The sequence below is a fragment of the Carica papaya genome, chromosome 3 (assembly GCF_054855325.1).
Source record: "Carica papaya isolate Zhongbai chromosome 3, ASM5485532v1, whole genome shotgun sequence".
NCBI lineage: Eukaryota > Viridiplantae > Streptophyta > Magnoliopsida > Brassicales > Caricaceae > Carica > Carica papaya.
Window position 1 is genome coordinate 882,751 of NC_142311.1, and position 18,643 is coordinate 901,393.

An 18,643-nucleotide genomic window follows, 5' to 3' on the forward strand; every position below is an offset into this window, starting at 1 on the left:
TTTTTAATTACTTGTATATTAAGAAGATTATGGTGTGGATTCCAGTGGTGGAATTCCACAACAAAGTTCTTGATTGTGATTTAACAAGAAGAGTGATGATTAATTATTATATATCACCCTTAAAAATGGGTTTTTGAGTTCTAAGTCAAATTTAATACAGTGATTTTGGTTTATATAATTGCTGCCGATATATATATATATATATATATATGTATGTGTGTATGCACACAGCACATTCATATCAGTAACTATTGAAAAAGAGAAGGAAATGAAATTATATATATGTCTTGTCATGAATTAGATGGGATGGAGACAAAAAGAGAAGAGTGAAATTTGAACAAGAGAAGAATTATGATAGAGAAAATAAAATTATAGAAAAAAAAAAGTACTCCATGGTCGGTGTAATAATCATCTTGTATGATTTGTAAAGGCAAATTCTTTCAAGACAACAATGATTCAGTTTCATACACATACAACCAGACCCACATATTCAATTTCTTTTGTAAGGAATAAAAACCCATATAAAAACCCTAAAGATCAACAATGAGAAATTCTCTACTCTCAAGATTGAGAGGAGAAGAAAATAAGCTATATATATCAGAAAGTATCCCAACAAGAAACCAAAACTTACCTGACAAAGTTTTGTATACGATTTGATCATATGGACACTGCTTAATTACAAAAGTTCAGCTCAATCAGCTGGAACAAATTCCATAGAGTTCATGAAAAAGATTGGGAATCAACAACCATATTTGGTATCTAAACAAACGAAAAACTGTATCCGGTTATTGGCACCACGAAAATTATGATAACCTGCCAGACTTCTCTACTTCCTGTATATGAATCTACGCTATACGAAACAATTTTCCAATGCTTCCATGATTTTCCAATCACCATCAACTTCATATTCAGCTACCATTTACAACGACTGAGAATTTTGTACTCTGGATCTGCTATGAATAACAAGTACATCAACATTATAAAGCAAAGTCTTAGTTTGGAGTTTTAAACTAGTGTTTTGTATAATTAAGGGCCAAGAAATTAATCGGCAACTCACCATAGTATGAGTCATTATTGAAAAGTAAGCTTCATGATGATGGTGATGGTGATGGTGATGATTCTTGGCTGAGCCGATTCTCTTAAATTTTATTAAGAGGCTCACCAACTTCGTCTTCCTGGACATTAACAGCTTCATCTGGTCGGTTTCCTACATTTCCATCCACACTCCTAGTGCCAGCATTAGTATGGGGTTGGAGTTTGGTGCGAGCCCTGCGAGAAGGATTTGAGAAAGGAGCTGCTCGTTTCTTCACTTCTGTGCTCTTTTGCTTCCTCTCCATGTAGAATCCACTTTCAAGAGCTTCCAACACTCTAGTGGTTGATGGACGGTTTCTTGTGCTTTGCCTCCTACAGTTTGTATTAGGCTGCTGTTCTATAGCGCCATTATTGTTACTAGAGGTCTTCATTGCCTCTGGATCAACCTTGTTTCCCGTCAAAGATGAGCAGACTGCATTTGAATTTGTGCACTGATTACCATTTGCGTCCACCTCTACTGGATGAATATTTCCGGAGTCTACTGGAATGTGGTTTAGGTTCAAATCAATTGATGGATGGGGCTGATGTTTCTCATTGCTATCATTAGGCATCTCCATGCCAAAAGAGTCACCACTGTATACGATTCCACTGCCTTTTTCTTCTGCATTGCCATCAGATTGAGACAGAGTTGCCGACATATTCACTTGAGAAATATCCACACGATAATCATTTCTTGTATTTGGTGTGTTCGAAGTGCAGGAGGTCCTTCTGGCCTGTTTCAACTCAGGGTTGACTGGGAAAGTTTCAACTGTATGGCTCATCTCCGACTTAACACATGCAGTCAATCTCCTTCGTTTTATGGAAGGAGCTGAATTAATTGACTGAGAAGCTTTTGTTCTGCGGCTAAACTGGCGCTTTATAGCTCTATTTGCCTGGTCCTCATCCAATGAATTGGCATTTTGGTCCTCACTCCATAATGTATTATTTCTGGATTCCAAGTCAAGTGCCATGTCTTTTGAATAATCAGTATCAACTACACCCTCACCAAGGTTGAAAATACTGTCATTTTTGTCACCATTCAGAGGCATATTCACTGTTGCACCAACATCCAGCAAATAGTCAGAGTTCCGTTTGTTTTCTCCCAAGAAACGTTTCGCAGGTCTAGACTCAATTGGAGAATATCTCAGTTCTCTCATCCTAGATGACTTCCCTCCATGGTTTAAACTGGTGTCTACAACAGTAAACTTCGTTCTATCTGGATTATCAATTTTACCTTTGCCGTGGTCAGAATCAGTTCTACACTTCTTACCATTTAATGGTATAGCGCAATCATCTACCACAGATTTATCCAGTGAATCCACAAAGAAGCACCCTTTGTTTTCTAGTTGGGTTGGTTCAGTAGTAGTCATGAAATCAAGTGGTACATATCTAAGTTCTGTCACCTTCGATGATTTTCCTCCACTGACTAAACTGGAATCGACAATGGTAACCTTCATGAGGTCTGAAGTGCAATTAGAGACCCGGGGCTTAAGGTAACAACTAGTTCTATGATCAGATGGATCATCTGGTTCTGACAGTGTTTCTGAAGCCCACCCATCAACCTCATTGCAACTGCTGAGTCTAAATTCTTCAGCTTCAAGCTCAAGAAGCTCCGGTTCAGATGCCACCTTCCTCAAAATATCACTAATGGAGTCAAAGTAGTGGTCTCCTTTGACAAGTTTCCTTCTAGAAAACTTCTTAACTCCAGGCATAAGAAAAACCAGATAATGATTGGAACTAACATGAGCCTGATCTTTAGGTTGTTCAGAGTGCCAACCTCTTGCCAGCAAACGAGGCCAAACAGCTTCCCAGAAAATATCATTACATCGGGCTTTGCTCAACCTGAAGCCTCCTGTCAAAAACTTGATTATGTCACTTGGCGTGAGAGAAGAACAAGCTTTGCCAGTGGGTATTTCTGAACAAAGCACTTGTTTGGTCTTTGGAGGCTCCATGGCAAGGCTTGTTAGATCTTCCTTCCCCTTACCAATAGCTACAGCTTCAACTAAAATAGGAACACTAACAAGGAGCTTTAAGAAGTAGATGTAATCTTCTAGTGAAAGACTTCCCTCAGAAAGTGACTTTGAGGCCTGTTAACAGAATAAGAACAAAGTAATTAAAGGATATCAAATTCTCTGCTAAACAAATTAAAAATTTATTTGACAACCGATCATGCAAGACCTGTACAGATCCATTATCAGGAAACGTCCAAAAGGAACATAGACATTTCACATAAATGTCTCCCTCATTTCAACTTCAAGAAGAGGCATGTGGAGAAGAGTCAAGTCCCTAAAATTTGGACACTAATAGAATTTAGGTGGCTAGTACTCAACAAATCGCACCAGCATTCTTTTCCTATCATAACTGAAACATTTGTTTGGACAAGTTTCATCGAAGATATGATAAAGATTCAGTGCAGTACCTTAAGCTCAAAGCAAGTGATGAATCCTCCTGCTACTGAACAAGATAAGTTTCAAAAGATGAGCTTCAGGATAAATAATAAGCTATGTATTCCTTCAATCCTCTTGACTTCTACTTCCTACTCATTTCCAAGTTTCTACCTTCCACTTTCACATCAAACTTTATGCTCATTGCTTAACAAAAAGCATAATTTTTTTAAGTCAGGGAATACTATCCTAGACAACTCAAAGCATTATCTTCATCTAAGACTTTTGTTGAACTAGTTAGAAATAAAATTTGAAACAAACTCTTTAGTATTTTACAAATATTTTCGATTTCTAAAGCAATTACAGTTGTAGCACTACCACAGACAGAAAGCCAAGGCAAAGAAGCATTTATCCACATCTAAAAAGGAAACACTACTGACCACAACTCTGTGAACTATGACCTCTTACCTCCACAAAACCATTTTGAAGTTGCTCAGGGACATGAGGAAGCAAACGAGATATTAACTCTTGTTGCCTCCACCCAGTAAAAATTTTCCGTCCGTATACACATTTTCTATTTCTTGTCTTCCGGCAATTTGACCACCTCTGGTATTTATCAGACTTATAAAACTCTCCATAATAAAAAGATAATATTTCTCCCATGTCCTTATCCACGATTAAATTCTTTATTTGGATAAAATTCTTCCCAAACACATATAAACCAAGAAGAAAGCTATCCACTTCAGCATTGCTCCAAGGGTCACTTAATGATCCAGGAAGTGGTCTGTAGTTCTTTGTTTGGCCTGTCTGACATGGATTGATTCTTGATGCCACAGATGCTGGTTTTGATTCGTTTTTGTTGTTCAATTCAGCACCCAACTGCTCAACTTTTAGTTTCGAAACCTTTTTCTTTGCACAAGTATGACTCCTTTTGTTTTTCATAGACTTGAGAGATTCATTTATGTCAATGGTATCATCTTGATTATCGAGAGGTTTCCAACCCTCATTTATTTCCTTTTTCAATTTATCATTTACCCACATCACTCTGACAGGTAAACCCACTAGAAACAAATGAGAAGCATCAAGTGAGATTTCTGACTCAGCAGGATTTGCTAAAAGATGACGGTGCTCAGCTTCTGGTATCATGGGAGGAATTTCTGCCTGGTACTCATCCCCAACTCGAGGATCAGCCTGTGGATCTCCACATACATAACTTATATCAGGAGAATCTGGAGAAAGTGACGGCTCCAAAGTTGCTTCTCCGATGAGATTGGCAACGTCACCATTACTTGAAACTGGTTCCAACTGCTCAAACAATAAATATTGAAACAAGAACATAGATCAGTAATTACATTAAAGATAGAGCAAGAAAGAAAAAGAAAGTCACTATTGGAAATATACTTTATCCAGAGGCACATTATTAGCTAAAGCACAAATTCACAGAATATAGAGTAAGTTGGACTTTACAAACCACAAAAATCTGAAAACAAGATGTGAACAGAAAGACTATACATGTAGGTGACAGAGAATTCTATTCTTATAATTTGTGTGTAAAAAAAAAAAAAAAAAAAAAAAAACTACTCATATAATTATACAATGTATGATTAGACAAAGAATAAGTTGCAAAACCAAGTCTAAGATGTGATAAGAGTTCTGTGATAATTCCAGTTTCTCCATACTTGCCTTCCAATTAATCCTAGAAATGTTAAGAAAAAGACATGAAATATATAAGTGCAGAAGCACATGGAGGCTGTAATGCTACAATGCCAAGAAACATAATATACATGATACTCCAAGCAGACCGAGCTATATCTTGAGAAATCTTCTGCCAAAGATCCAGTGTAATTCCCATTACTTTAATTTCCTGATTAATCACATCAAACGAACAAGTGGAAGGAAATTCCACAGCACTGAAGCAATAAAAGAAAAGTCACAAGAGTGTCTTTTCATTTACAGAATCATAAATGAGAATAAAAGAAAAGGAAAATAATCAATCTTTCCATGTCAATTAGGTGGGGTGCAGGAAGATTCAGTCCAATGTTGGCACAAAACAAAAGCATTCTTGAACAAGATAAAATCCACAAACCCAATTGCTGCACCAAAATCCATTACTTATCCAAGCTAGAAAGAGAAATCCCAATCTCTCCTCCCATCCAAACCCACTTGCTAAATCAATAAACATGAACATTAATAACAACTCTGCAACTGCTGGTCACCGAGAAAAATCCCATTATCAAATTTATGGAAGTAAAGCAGCAAGAGAACCAGAAAGAAAGACAGATAAAATGGCAGTCTTAGGGTACCAACCTGCAACAGGATCACCACTCCAGATCCATTCCCACACAAAATTTTACCACCAAGACAAATTGAACATGCCCAGAAACAAGAACACAGAGAAAAACCCAACATGAACCAGTAACAACATTTGAAAGAAACCAAAATAACTATACACTGATATAAAGATTGAACAAGAGCTACGCATAATCACAGCAAGAACTCGTGACTGCCACACCAAACATCGGTCACCCACAGTTTACATGTAAAATTCTTTGCGATCGTCTAAACAATTAACTCATGTATAAGCACAAAACAGTCATGAAAACAGCAAACCAGCGTATAAAGATACTACATTAGCGTCAAAGAGTATGCAGAGAGAAAAATGGCGGAAGAATAAAAAGGGCAGACAACAGACTAACCTCCATGAAAAAAACTTGAGAACGTGAAGACCCAACGTGAAATAAAAGACCTGGACAAATGGGTATTCATGTTACGCGTTGATTGACAACTATTATCAATCTCTACAGGGGAAAAAACTACATCTAGAAAACAAGAAGTAAAGAACATATACATATATACAGGAAAAGAAAGTAGAAAGAGATGTAGAGAGAGGGAGAAGAGACCTTGGTTCAGGAGAGCAGGAGTTTCATGGCGGATGGTAGAGTGAATTCGCGGGGGATGGACAGAGCAGTGAGAGAAGAAAGCGAAGAGCTTTGTACGGAGAGGGCCACAGGGGAAGGAGAAAATTTGATGCGTGCGTTTGGACGAATCCTTTTTAAGCGAGGGACAAGTAAGAGGAGCGACTCGAACATGAGAAAATATTTCAAGAACCAAATATATATATATATATATATTTATATATATATATATATAAATAACGTCAACGGGATCCGGGCAATGAAATTCACTCGGCAATTCTCTTCTTCCTTTTTTTTTTTTTTGTATAATTTTCTTTTATTATATATGTGATTTGAAATATTCATAATATAAAATAAATAAATGTAATATATATAGATATTTAATTAAAACCCGGTTTAAATAAACCATTTTTATTGACAGTCAAAAATATATATATATATATATATATATAAGTTGAATGTACTTTCCATAAACTAGAAGTCCCGATACTTACAATACATATGTTATTATTTATAAGCATATGTTATATAATTAATAAAATATATAAATTTTTAATAAATTTAAATATTAATTTAATATTACGTAAACCATTAAATTTTAGAATTTAAAAAAGATTTTTTTAAAAATATATATATATATGTTATCGGTTGTTATTAATAATTTATAGTATTCGAACTCGTACCAATTCTAAAATTTATAAGTATCGAGTTTTTATTACAATTTTTTCGTTATGTGGATTTTTTTTTTCTAAATAAAGAATTTGAATGGAGTTAAATTAAATTAATTTTTTATATAAAATATATATCAAGACTCAAATTTAAATTTTTTATTTTTTTTGTAACTAAAAACATTATATTATACAAATTAAAACTTAATTTGTATCATTAAATTCATAATTTATAACAAATATTACAAATTAAATTAACCAGGCAAGGTTTGGGCCTGGGCTAAACAGATCAGGTTTGGGTCAGCCCATGGGCTTCATAGTATTATTTTTTTTATAGTTTTGTTAATGATTATTATTTTATTACTTATTATTTTTATAATTAACTATAAGTTTTTAATTTTTAAATTAAATTGAGCTAAATTAGGGTTCTATTTATGGTCGGATAAACTAAGTTCGAGCTGAATAAATTTATTTTTTTTTTATTTTTTTCAGTTCAACATGCTCGCTTTACCGAACATAGTTAAATATGTTTTTTAATCTCGTTGATTGAATCGGGTTAAATTGGACAAAATATTTAATTAATACACATTTTAGTTCTAAACGAAAGGCGGTAATTAAAGTAAATAAAAATAAAATTTTAAAATAGAAAAAGAGCCAAAAAGAGTAAAATTTAAGTAAAAAATTATTAAATAGTTGGATATAAAATTATGTGATTAATTGATCTGAAGGGTAAAATATTAACATATTAATTATTTGGTCATACGAGTTATTTTATTATTTTTATTAATTAATTTGTAATACCTGATCCCGAAATTATAGTCCGGTATTAATTTTAATATTAAAAAAATGTATAAAAATTTAATTTTGAAATTAATAAATTTTAATTTAATGTGTAATTATAAAAAAAATAAGTTAATTATGAAATTGAAAATAATTTTGAAAAAAAAAAGTGAAAATTTGGATTCGGATAGTATTTTTGAAAGAAGAATCGAAAACTGTGGGTCAGAACGCAATTAAGAAAAATTTTGTTACGTATGACTGCCCAGTCAGTAGTCTCGACAAACCGGAGCGCGCCGTGTGTCAAGGCACACTGACTCGATACCACACGGGAGGCCACGCTGGTGATTCTCGTGCTCGCAATCGGACGACCTAGAAGCGTTCCCGCGCTCATGGACGGTCTGGATCCGTTCTCTCTTCAAGCGCGATCAGACGATCGCGATCAAATGTGATAAACAGTTTAGATTCGTTAATTCTCTAAATGCGATTGAACGGTTCAGATTTATTTCTTCTTTAAATGCAATTGGACGGTCAAGATCAAACGTGATGAACGACTCAGATTAACATGAGACGAGTATAAATATTTCGCATCACACTGAACCCAAATCCTAGTCGCCAGCCTCTCGCTGGAGAAGAAGAACCAGTTGCTGGAAAAGGGGGCTAACCACCGCCCGCCGCTATGCCGGAGCCACTTTTGACTACCAAAAAAATATAAAAATTCTCTTATATGCTCGAAATTTAATTCCGAGCACCCCCATGACTAAATCGGAGCAAAATAAATGACAGATGAGCTGAAAACTGCGGATAAAGTCCGGCAGCGCCGTTGCGAGCAAAACTCGCAACCTCCTCCGATGAACCCCTTCATGTTTTCCGCTTTGTGCGATTTTTCTATCGTTGTGTTCATCGCTTTGTTTTCTACAGATTGACCGAATAAAAACATCAAACTACGAAGGTGAGCCGATGGAGTCACCCACTGAAAAATCTCACCACCGATAGATTTTTATTTTTTTACTTTTTTCGGCCAACCGATGCCCCCTAACGTGTTTTCTTGCAGAGATTGATATAAAACAGGCCGAAAATGGTCAGGCTAGGCAAACCACCGCTGGAGTACGGTGGTGCTGCCATGCCGGAACTCCGAAATTGGTTGGAAAAAAATTTTTAACATCAATTTTAGATTTTTTGGGTATTTTTAGGTACGTAAAGCGTGTTTTAATCTCCACTGAAAAATTTAAGAAACTCGAGGACCGCCAGTAGGCGTAGTAGAAAATTCAATATTTCGAATATCGATTCGGATAAGAATCTTTTATTTTATTCTCTGCTATGGAATTGAAGCTTAATAATCGATAATATGGTATTTTGTATAATTTAGAAAATTTTGAAAATAATTATATGTTACTAATAGAGACGGAACTGGTTAGTTATTTATTTGTCTTGATTAACTGATTGTTAAATTTACACATTTAAATACATAATGATATATTGGAATGGTTAAATGATTCAATTGTACTTCTTTAATATATATATATATTGTTTGTCTTGTATGATTTATAGTTGATTTGTAAAATTAAAAATTAATATGCAAACGAAAAATTATTTGGTCATGTGAATTAATGAATGGTAGCCTTACTGGATATCTTGAGCGATGGTGAACGGACTGGATATATAGAAAACCCTACCGTAAATATTGTCTCATACTGGACGGGGTAACGATGAATGATATTTTTTGCGCTCATAACGGACGGAATATGGGGACGACTCGATTCACTCTCATATCGGACATGGTATTGAGGGATAGTATTTTTGGCGCTCATACCGGACGGAGTATAGGGACAGTTGGTTAGTTGACAATATTGGATATTGATTCACGCGTAGTTGGACATCCCTATGGATTCCCAATGATACCAGTAGGCAAATAAAAAGGAAAAATTATTATTTTTACTCACTTGAATATGATATTAGATTGTCATTTGAGTTATTGTCTTCATAAATCGATTTTACAAATCTCGCAACAGTGAATATATGTAATAAATAATTTTTCTTATGATAAATAAATTTACTTAAATCAATAGCTCCATTGTTTGTTTTTATGATTTTTACCAACCTTCAGTTTTTGTATCGGTGAGTAATGTTATATTCTTACTGGGTTAGTGTAGATCACCATTTCATTTACTATTTCATATCAAAAGTATCAAGATCCAGATCCCGATCAACAAGAAGGTTGTAAATAAGTTCATCACCCGGATTCCTTTCAAAAGATAGTGAAAGTCATCCTAAAATGTTTAATTATTTATTTATTTTTTTTTTTTTATTTTCCTATGTTCTTTTAGAATGAACATTCCGATAATCTTATTGGGCATTCTAAATTATTGTGTAAAGATTGCAAACCCTAAACTCTATTCTTTCGCTTCCGCATTTAATTTATAATTTTATCACCTTTTAAGATCCGGATCTTTACATGAATAATTTAAAATTGTAAAAATTTAAAAAATATATTATTATATTTTTTATTTAAATATTAAAATAAAATGAATAAACAGTGAGAATAATTCATTTTATTATTAAAAAAATCTATTTTATAATCTTTTTGCAAGTACAAAATATATTATTCTTTTAATTGCTGCTTTAACTTCCCTTTTTTAAATATATATATATCAGAGAAATATTTAGAACTTGCACAAAAGAAACCGGCCAAAACTGTCGCCTGGATTTGCCGCGACCACAGTTGAGCTCAGCCATCTTCATAGTCAACGATCCAGTCCATATAAATACTAACACAGTAAGCTATACTCCATCTTCAACAATCAGATTTTTATTATATTATTTTCGTAATCTTCATTAATTTTTTTTTTCTTTTCATGAGATTCGTGCTTTCTTAATTATTTTTCAAAAACACCCTCTTGATTGACAAGCAAAACAACCCATCAAAAATTAATTAATGAATTCTGCACTCCTGACGTTAAATCCTTAACCTTTACGACTTTCCAGCTCTGTTGCTCCTCTGTAAACTGTTCAAAACGAGATTCAGATCTCACCAAGAATGAAAACTAGAGTGTTAAACAAAATTTCAGTCCTCAAGTTCTTAGCCATTTCAAGTTTTTCTGTGAGAAAAAGAGAGAAAGTTGTAATGCATCTTATCAGGATCAGGTGATTGGACGATGGAACAAGAATTCAGCTTTGCCTTCAAGGATATTCTTGCTGTTTCCTATCTGGGTTTGTGTTAATATTGGTAATGAATCTTCCCTTTGGTTGGATTTTTTTGTTAGGCTGTTTAGATATCAGCTTTGGTTTATCTGTTTGGTTGCTGATAAAATGGAGGGTTGAGAAAAATGAAAATTTTGACTGCTAGCTTTGCTTTTTGTTTAGTCGGTGTTTAGAAATCCAGCTGCTTTCCATGAAGTAGGTATTTCATATTTTATGCATTTAATATTCCTCCTCTTATTCTTGGCAACCAAACACAGTCCAGAAATTAGCTCATTTTGATCACTTTTTCCTATTATTAAAACTCTGATTAGGTTAAAGAGTCAAGAACAGAAGAGGGTTTCTGGGATTGTGAATGATTGAAGATGGGGAGGTTATGGCTTCCCAAGTGCAAATTGGCAAGGATAATGGGTTGGTTGCAGATGATGCTAGGAACCCTTGTCATAATTGTAAGTATATCCAGTCTATTCAAGTTCTACTCTGCTGGTTTTTTCCTTAAAAATGAAGATATTTGCCATCATTTTTACGGCATCAAGGATGTCTACACGGGTTTCGATCTGAAATCGTTGAATGATCGAGTTGGAGAAGTGATAAACAAGATGGAAGCATTGCAAGGAAAACTTGAAAAAACAGTTCAAGAAATGGAGAAGAACAAGATGAAAGAAATTTTGGCCAAGAAATTCTTGGAAGAGGAAGTGATTAGGCCTCTTGACAGTGCTCATATGTCTCTCAAGCAAATAATGCTGCCAAAACCTGAAGGAATTAGAAACTCAACAATGAAAGAAGAGCCTTTGATTAATACTTTCGTAGTAGAAGAGATTAGGAAGTACATTACCTCGAAAGAGAACAGATTAAAACAGGTCAACTTATATGGGACAGATAGAATATATAACAATATAGGCCATGCTTGTGTCCTGCTGAAGAAAGAATTGGAAGAATACATGGATTATGACATTGGATCTTTTTGCAAAGATGATTGGAATCTAGCACAGAAACTAATGATTAATGGGTGTGATCCGTTACCTAGAAGACGATGCTTAACAAGAGCATCAAAGGTATTTCAGAAGCCGTATCCAATCAATGAGTCTATGTGGAGATTACCAGATGATAAGAACGTGAGATGGAGCAATTATCGGTGTAGGAACTTTGCTTGCTTGTCAAGCAAGAACATGAATCGAGGGTTTTCGGAGTGCCCTGAATGTTTTGAGATGGAGAAGGAAAAGCTGAAGTGGGTGACTAATAGTTCACTACCTGTTGATTTCTTGATCTCTGATGTTTTGTCAATCAAGCTTGATGGGGAAATTAGGATTGGCTTAGATTTTAGCATCAGTACAGGAACTTTTGCTGCAAGAATGAGAGAAAATAATGTGACAATTATCACAACAGCTCTGAATTTAGGTGCTCCTTTTAGTGAAACTATTGCTCTTAGAGGCCTAATTCCTCTATACTGGACACTGAATCAAAGACTTCCATTCTTTGATAACACAATAGACTTGATCCACACGTCGGGGCTTTTAGACGGATGGATTGATTTACTGCTACTCGATTTCATATTATATGATTGGGATCGTGTGTTGAGACCTGGAGGATTACTGTGGATCGATTCTTTTGTAAAAGAAAGGATACTGATGATTATATGTATATGTTTCAACAATTCAGGTACAAGAAACACAAGTGGGTTATTGCTCCTAAATCAAAGGATGAGGTCTATTTTTCTGCACTAATGGAGAAACCTCACAGAGCAATATGATTTACAATTGTAATCTGAATAATGTCATTGTGTTATATAAATTTGATGATGTTGTAATTTCCAAAGAGTAAATTCTCTTGCATGGAAGACAGAAGATCCATATGGTACGTGAGATATATATATATATACATATATATATATATATATCATACATTGATTCATAAAATTTGTGAAATAATTAAGAAATAGATAAATTTATTTTTGAAAAATACTAAATACAACGTTTGAAATTCTTTTAAATTTACTATTTTTTTTAAAAAAAAATTTATCTTTTGTTGTTAATAAACTTTTTTGGAATTTATGGATAAAATACGAAATAAAAATTATATATATATATAGATATATTCACGCAGGAAATTGAAACCTAAAATTCCAAGATGCTTCCAGGTTATATAGTTTTGTTTTGTTTGGGATACTACTTTAAGAAATGGGCCGAGAGAATATTACTTGGGCTTTAGATCAAACGCACCGTTTCGTCTCATTGAACACCATAAATTGGGCTCTAGATCATAGGAGTGTGTTCTCTTTGTAGAACATTCAGTTTGAATTTTATCAACACACTAGATTTCAGCTCATATGTATATATAGACATGTATGTATATATATATATAGACACATATTATACATGTTTGTGATAATAAGCATGTACTTGTAAATGCAAATAAGAAGCTTTTTGAAGTACTTACATTTCAAAATACCCTGTTGCTATCACTAATTTTGGACTACCAAGAAAACCTTATAACAGGAATATTGCTCAAAAGCAAGTTCAGTATCTCACTTGCACTTTAGCCAACAAAAAGAAGCAAGTTAGATTACAAGGGTATATATATATATATATATAAGCTCTTGCAGGATGAAAAAATAAAATTAAGATGAGAAGTATACATATACATATGGATACAAAAGGACAAGAGAGATTATTTTGCTTATAACATATCTTATTTTAAACTGGATTAGATGCCCATTTGAGTAAAGTGAGAGATAATTAGGGAAAAGAGATCCTTCACAAAGTTGAGTTGTGTGGCATTCCAAAAGGGTAGGCCAACAAGAAAAGATGCACGTTATTCTCCCTCTCAAGTTTTCTCAAAAGACTTCCAAGTACTGTTACTCTCTAGGGTTTCCCCACCATTACTATATATGGATGTGGAGCCCCAAATCCATCTGTTTAATACATTAATTTAATACTTAGTGGAACTACATATACATATAATATGTGTATGCGAACCCTAATAAAGTTCAAAAACCCTAAGCATAAAGACAAAGAAAAAACCCTTCAATTCAACTTTGCATAAAATTTTAAGGTATATTTGCAAGGGAAGTTGCTTGATAAGCCAGCATTATTACAAGCATATAAACAAAAACCCTGAAAATAATCTGAAAATGCAGTGTTTTAGGACATGTAAAAGCTCAAAGCTGCTTTTACAATTAATATTAGTTTCGTGGGTTTAATTAATAATGGCCATTGCTTTACAGTCTAGAGAGCATAATTTGATCAACTAGTATGCTCCATAGAATAGAAATCAACTAACTAAATTCAAGAAGGAAACACTGTATACAAACAGCATGCAAGGCCAAATGACATAGCATTCTCTTAGCAGAGTTGGAGTACCATCTTAGTTCTATTTGTAAAAAGATTATATCATAGTATATAATCGCATAAAACTATATCATATTGTCTAAACAATATATGCAGGCACAGATGTACTGAGCATGAAACAGAAATTACAAGATATATAACTGTAATTTGTCCTATACCAACTTGGATAAGATTAAGAAACAAATTCTGTATAGTTTTATTTACCTCTTGACCTGAACTTGATTAGTAACGCAAAACTTCTTTCCGAAGAGATGAATAGCAAAACAAAACTTAAAAGGAGAGTTATGGATGACTTTGATGCCGCATCTCAAGGAAAAGAGAATAACCTGCTTCATTTTCATAGCACTGTATTTGAGTTACTACCACTGAATTTTTTAATGAAAAGAATTCAATTCTTATCTTACAGGTAATTAAAAATTAAATTTCTAAATCAGAAAATCAAGATAGCATGTTGTACCTGAGAAATCAAAAATGATTTTGCACCAAATTAATGTTTAAATGGATATAATATATGGCATCTGAATTTTAAGTACATACAAAAATGATCCTCCTGAAAGTAATCAAAGCTGAGCAGATAATGTATGTATCCATATGAATTCTGTGGAAAGGTTCAGACCTGTCCTAAATTAGTTAGGTTAATCTCCCCATCTAATAATACAACAGGCCAAGCTAGTCATAAGTAAAAGAAATCATATATTTCTTCTTTTAAATCCAAATATTGTTAACTATCTTCTCTGTACTAGAATAAGATTTGATCACTCAAATAGAGAGAAAAAAAAAAAAAAAAGACCATTCAGAGCTTGTACCAAAACTTTTCAGGATTAGTAGAGCCATTAAGAATTTGATTAACTAAATCAAATTGACTTTAGCAGTCACATTCCAACCACAAATTATTCTTGCAAAACTAATTTTCAATTTCCACCATAATCCTTGATTATTGGCCTAACGGTCTGATCATGATTAGGTTACTTGACCTAAAAAGGTTCATTTTCATCCAAAGTAGGCCAGGCCACAATATTATGTTCATAGAAAAAAAAATATATGAGAGAAGAACAGGAGCTGAAACATATATGATGTACTTCTCAATAAAAGAGTTGAAAGATATATATATATATATATATGCATATTGGAGCTAGCACAACCACTTTCCATAATTTGAGTTTATTGCAACTCAAATCTTGTGTTTTTCAATTACAGCTCAATCTTTGCAGTTTAGTTGCTTATTATCTATAACAAAAGTAGATATGAAGTAACATATGTTGCAAAGAAGTAGTTTGCAGCATATTATTATGTGAGTATCTGTAGGAATTTAGCCTTCAAAAAGCAAACAACTACTACCCACATGTCATATACATCAAATAGATACTTAATAAACTAGCTAGCCCAGATCATTTAAGCTTCTTCATTAATATAAGGTTAAGACTAAAAGGGCGGCTAAGACCTAATTAACCTATACAATTTAAGTTCATAAAGGAAATGCTTTTGTAGCCAAATCGAGTAACAAACCTACAAACAACCTAAGTATGAGGTAATCAAACACTATTGTAATATATACACACATTCACACATCTAATCAGCACTTCTTTTCTAGGTAGCTTTGGTTATGTAATGTTCTTGTTAATAACCAAGAAAACGTGCAAAAATATCTCCCACTCTTTTGATCAGCACAAAGAATATATATGCATATATATAATATACTTAAAATTAATCCATTGCAAGGGGAAAGAAAAGTTAAGATTTTATAGAATATTACAGAGTACTGCATTAGTGGGAAATGGGGGGACCATATACAAACTAGACGTTTTAAAATATTATTATAACACATTCTTTAATATATATATATATATATAAAATTTGCTTGACAACTTGCAAATCTCATCAGATCATATTTTATGAAGAAATTTAGGCCTTTTTTCACTTTAACTTGAAAGTTGATTTGCTAGAGTTACTCAAAACTTTGGCCAGGGATGTGTGATATAACTGACACTATTTCATCTAGAAATTGTTAACAAAAGCAATACTATGATAATTCTTAGTTTAAATACTACAAGCAATTTCATTTCTACATTCTATATACATATATGTATGTATATAAAGCCTATGGTTGACTAGATTGAAGTAATATTCTAAGTCAATAATTTCTATATTTATAAAAGTTTTATTCGAAAAATCATGGACAGGATGCTAATATAAATAAGACAAGAAACTGATAGCATTTCAAGATTTCATTTATATTTTATATATCACGATATAATAAAAATTGACTTCTTAATTTTATCACGCAGTTTAATCTAAATAAAGTATTTTTTAAAATAAAATTATGGTTATCCTTTTAAAACTGAGCGCACCATTCGATGACCAAAAATCATATTAATACCAGGATATATGGTACTCATATCTTGTCACATGACATGTTGCGTTTACATGATCAAAAACATACACATGCATGTATGCGCATATATGAACATGTAGACGCGCATCTATAATAGAAAGGGAGGTTGCAGGTTTGCAAGAAAAGAAAAATTGATTCTGACACTAGAAATGGTTGATGAAGATAAATTGCTGCCAATTGCTAATGTAGGTCGACTAATGAAGCAAGTCCTTCCACCAAGTGCCAAGATTTCCAAAGAAGCCAAACAAACAATGCAAGAATGTGCAACAGAGTTTATAAGTTTTGTGACAGCTGAGGCATCTGACAAGTGTCACAAGGAGAATCGAAAGACGGTGAATGGAGATGACATCTGTTGGGCTTTCAGTGCTTTAGGGTTTGATGAGTATGCTGAGGCTATAATAAGGTATTTGCATAAATACAGGGAAGCTGAAAGACAGAAAGCTAACCAAAACAAACCTGCTAATGCTCAAGACAAGGATGAAGAATCAAACAGGAGTGGTCAACCAAGTAGTCAGCAAATTGACAGTAATACAGCTCCAATAGAGTTCAGTTAAAGAGAAGGCTGGTAATAATCTTCTCTTACACAACCCCCTCAACAGTAGTTTTCTACAGTTTCAAGTGAAGAACAAGATATATAAGTATGTATGTATGTATACTGGTATGGAAGCTGATGATGCTGATATAGAGATGAGAAGTGGCCATAGGAGAAAAGAGTAAACAGTTGTAAAAGATTCGTTTCTGTTGTAAGAAAATTCGGTTTGTGATCAGACGCTAAGGTATATTTCCAGCCCACCCATTGGGTTGCACTATTCCTTCTTGATCGGTTTCCTTATTGATTATGCTTGAGGTAAGGGAACGCTCCTAAAACTGTAACTAAATGCTTTAGTTTATACTCTATATTCTTATCAATGTTTCCTTCTTTGAGTTTAAACAGCTCTAACTTGGGCTTGATTTTGAAGAAATTGATTAATATCTGAGCAAAATGATTTGAAAGAGATCACAGTGCTTACCACCTAATAAAATAAAACTCACCTTATGAACTTCTCCCTTTCGTTCGTTGTAGCCAACATTTTGAGTGAAAGCTCAGTGAGAGTGATGCTCTCTAAACTTCCAATTCCTTAATCAATTTAGTCCTCAACTCATAATCCATAATATGTTAAGCTCCAATGAAAATCCTTGTAGAAACTCGCTAAAGCACTAGATAAACAAACTTTGTTGTTAAATCAAACATTTCCCAACACTTTTCATGTTTCTAATAAGAAAAGTTAGAAATAGCAACTTTGACGTGAGAAGTTGCCAATATTTTCTATGATAATTAATATATGTGTATATATATATATATATATATACATGTTAAATTAATCCCAAAAGAAACCGATGCTAGCTAGCTAATTCATATATGTTTTCATTCCTCTAGCATTCAGCACTAAGTCCAGATCGTGTAGACTCTTTGGTTCCCCCTTCTTCTCTTTCGAGCTAATTCTGCCTGTAGTAGTACTTTAGTTCCTGTCTAATATAAGAATTCAAAAATGTATCCTCTGATTGTTCTTGACTGGGATATCCCTGAACTTTGTCCCTAAATTAATTCTTGTCATATTCAACAGTTTCAATTTCAGTTTCCTCTAGGTATATATAGTTTTATGATTATCAAATTAGTCATAAAATTAACTAAATGAATAATAATTGTACTCTTGCTTGGTTGAGTTTTCATTCTTTTTGAGCCCCCTGCAAGGTTGGAGATCTCTTTAGCTTCTTTATGATCCTGATGTATCCAAGAGTTGCTATGCTATGCCTGCATAATTTTGTATTTTTATGTTAATGCACTTCAAGGAAGACATTAGTTCAAGGGTTTTCTGGTCTGGTTTGAGACACTGATTGATTTAAAGTAGGG

The 18,643-nt window shown here is 33.5% G+C and overlaps 3 protein-coding genes across 3 annotated transcripts; 2 read left to right on the plus strand and 1 right to left on the minus strand.

Annotated features, from left to right (window-relative positions):
- Positions 1–544: 544 nt before the first annotated feature.
- On the minus strand, positions 545–6,551 carry LOC110815423 (uncharacterized). Its single transcript, XM_022043219.2, has 5 exons — positions 6,356–6,551; positions 6,152–6,201; positions 3,924–4,760; positions 1,058–3,158; positions 545–950 (listed from the first exon to the last, which is right to left on the minus strand). Exons 2-4 carry the CDS (start codon positions 6,155–6,157, stop codon positions 1,140–1,142), a joined length of 2,862 nt encoding a protein of 953 aa, XP_021898911.1. The 5' UTR covers positions 6,158–6,201; positions 6,356–6,551; the 3' UTR covers positions 545–950; positions 1,058–1,139.
- A 3,935-nt stretch (positions 6,552–10,486) lies between these two features.
- LOC110815464 (S-adenosyl-L-methionine-dependent methyltransferase) lies at positions 10,487–12,856 on the plus strand. The gene is given in 3 exon segments (XM_088214852.1): positions 10,487–10,591; positions 11,328–12,609; positions 12,612–12,856. Coding segments are annotated over 2 exon segments (1,383 nt in total). The 5' UTR covers positions 10,487–10,591; positions 11,328–11,378; the 3' UTR covers positions 12,764–12,856.
- A 3,721-nt stretch (positions 12,857–16,577) lies between these two features.
- Positions 16,578–17,596, plus strand: NF-YB4 (nuclear factor Y, subunit B4). Its single transcript, XM_022043190.2, has one exon. The coding sequence runs from the start codon at positions 16,902–16,904 to the stop codon at positions 17,304–17,306; it is 405 nt and encodes a 134-aa protein (XP_021898882.1). The 5' UTR covers positions 16,578–16,901; the 3' UTR covers positions 17,307–17,596.
- Positions 17,597–18,643: the final 1,047 nt, after the last annotated feature.

Coding starts and splice junctions, on each gene's coding strand:
- LOC110815423 (XM_022043219.2), bottom strand. Junction 3,159..3,923: donor TTCAAAATGGTTTTGTGGAG/GTAAGAGGTCAT, acceptor TTCTGTTAACAG/GCCTCAAAGTCACTTTCTGA.
- NF-YB4 (XM_022043190.2), top strand. CDS start 16,902: ATGGTTGATGAAGATAAATTGCTGCCAATTGCTAATGTAGGTCGACTA.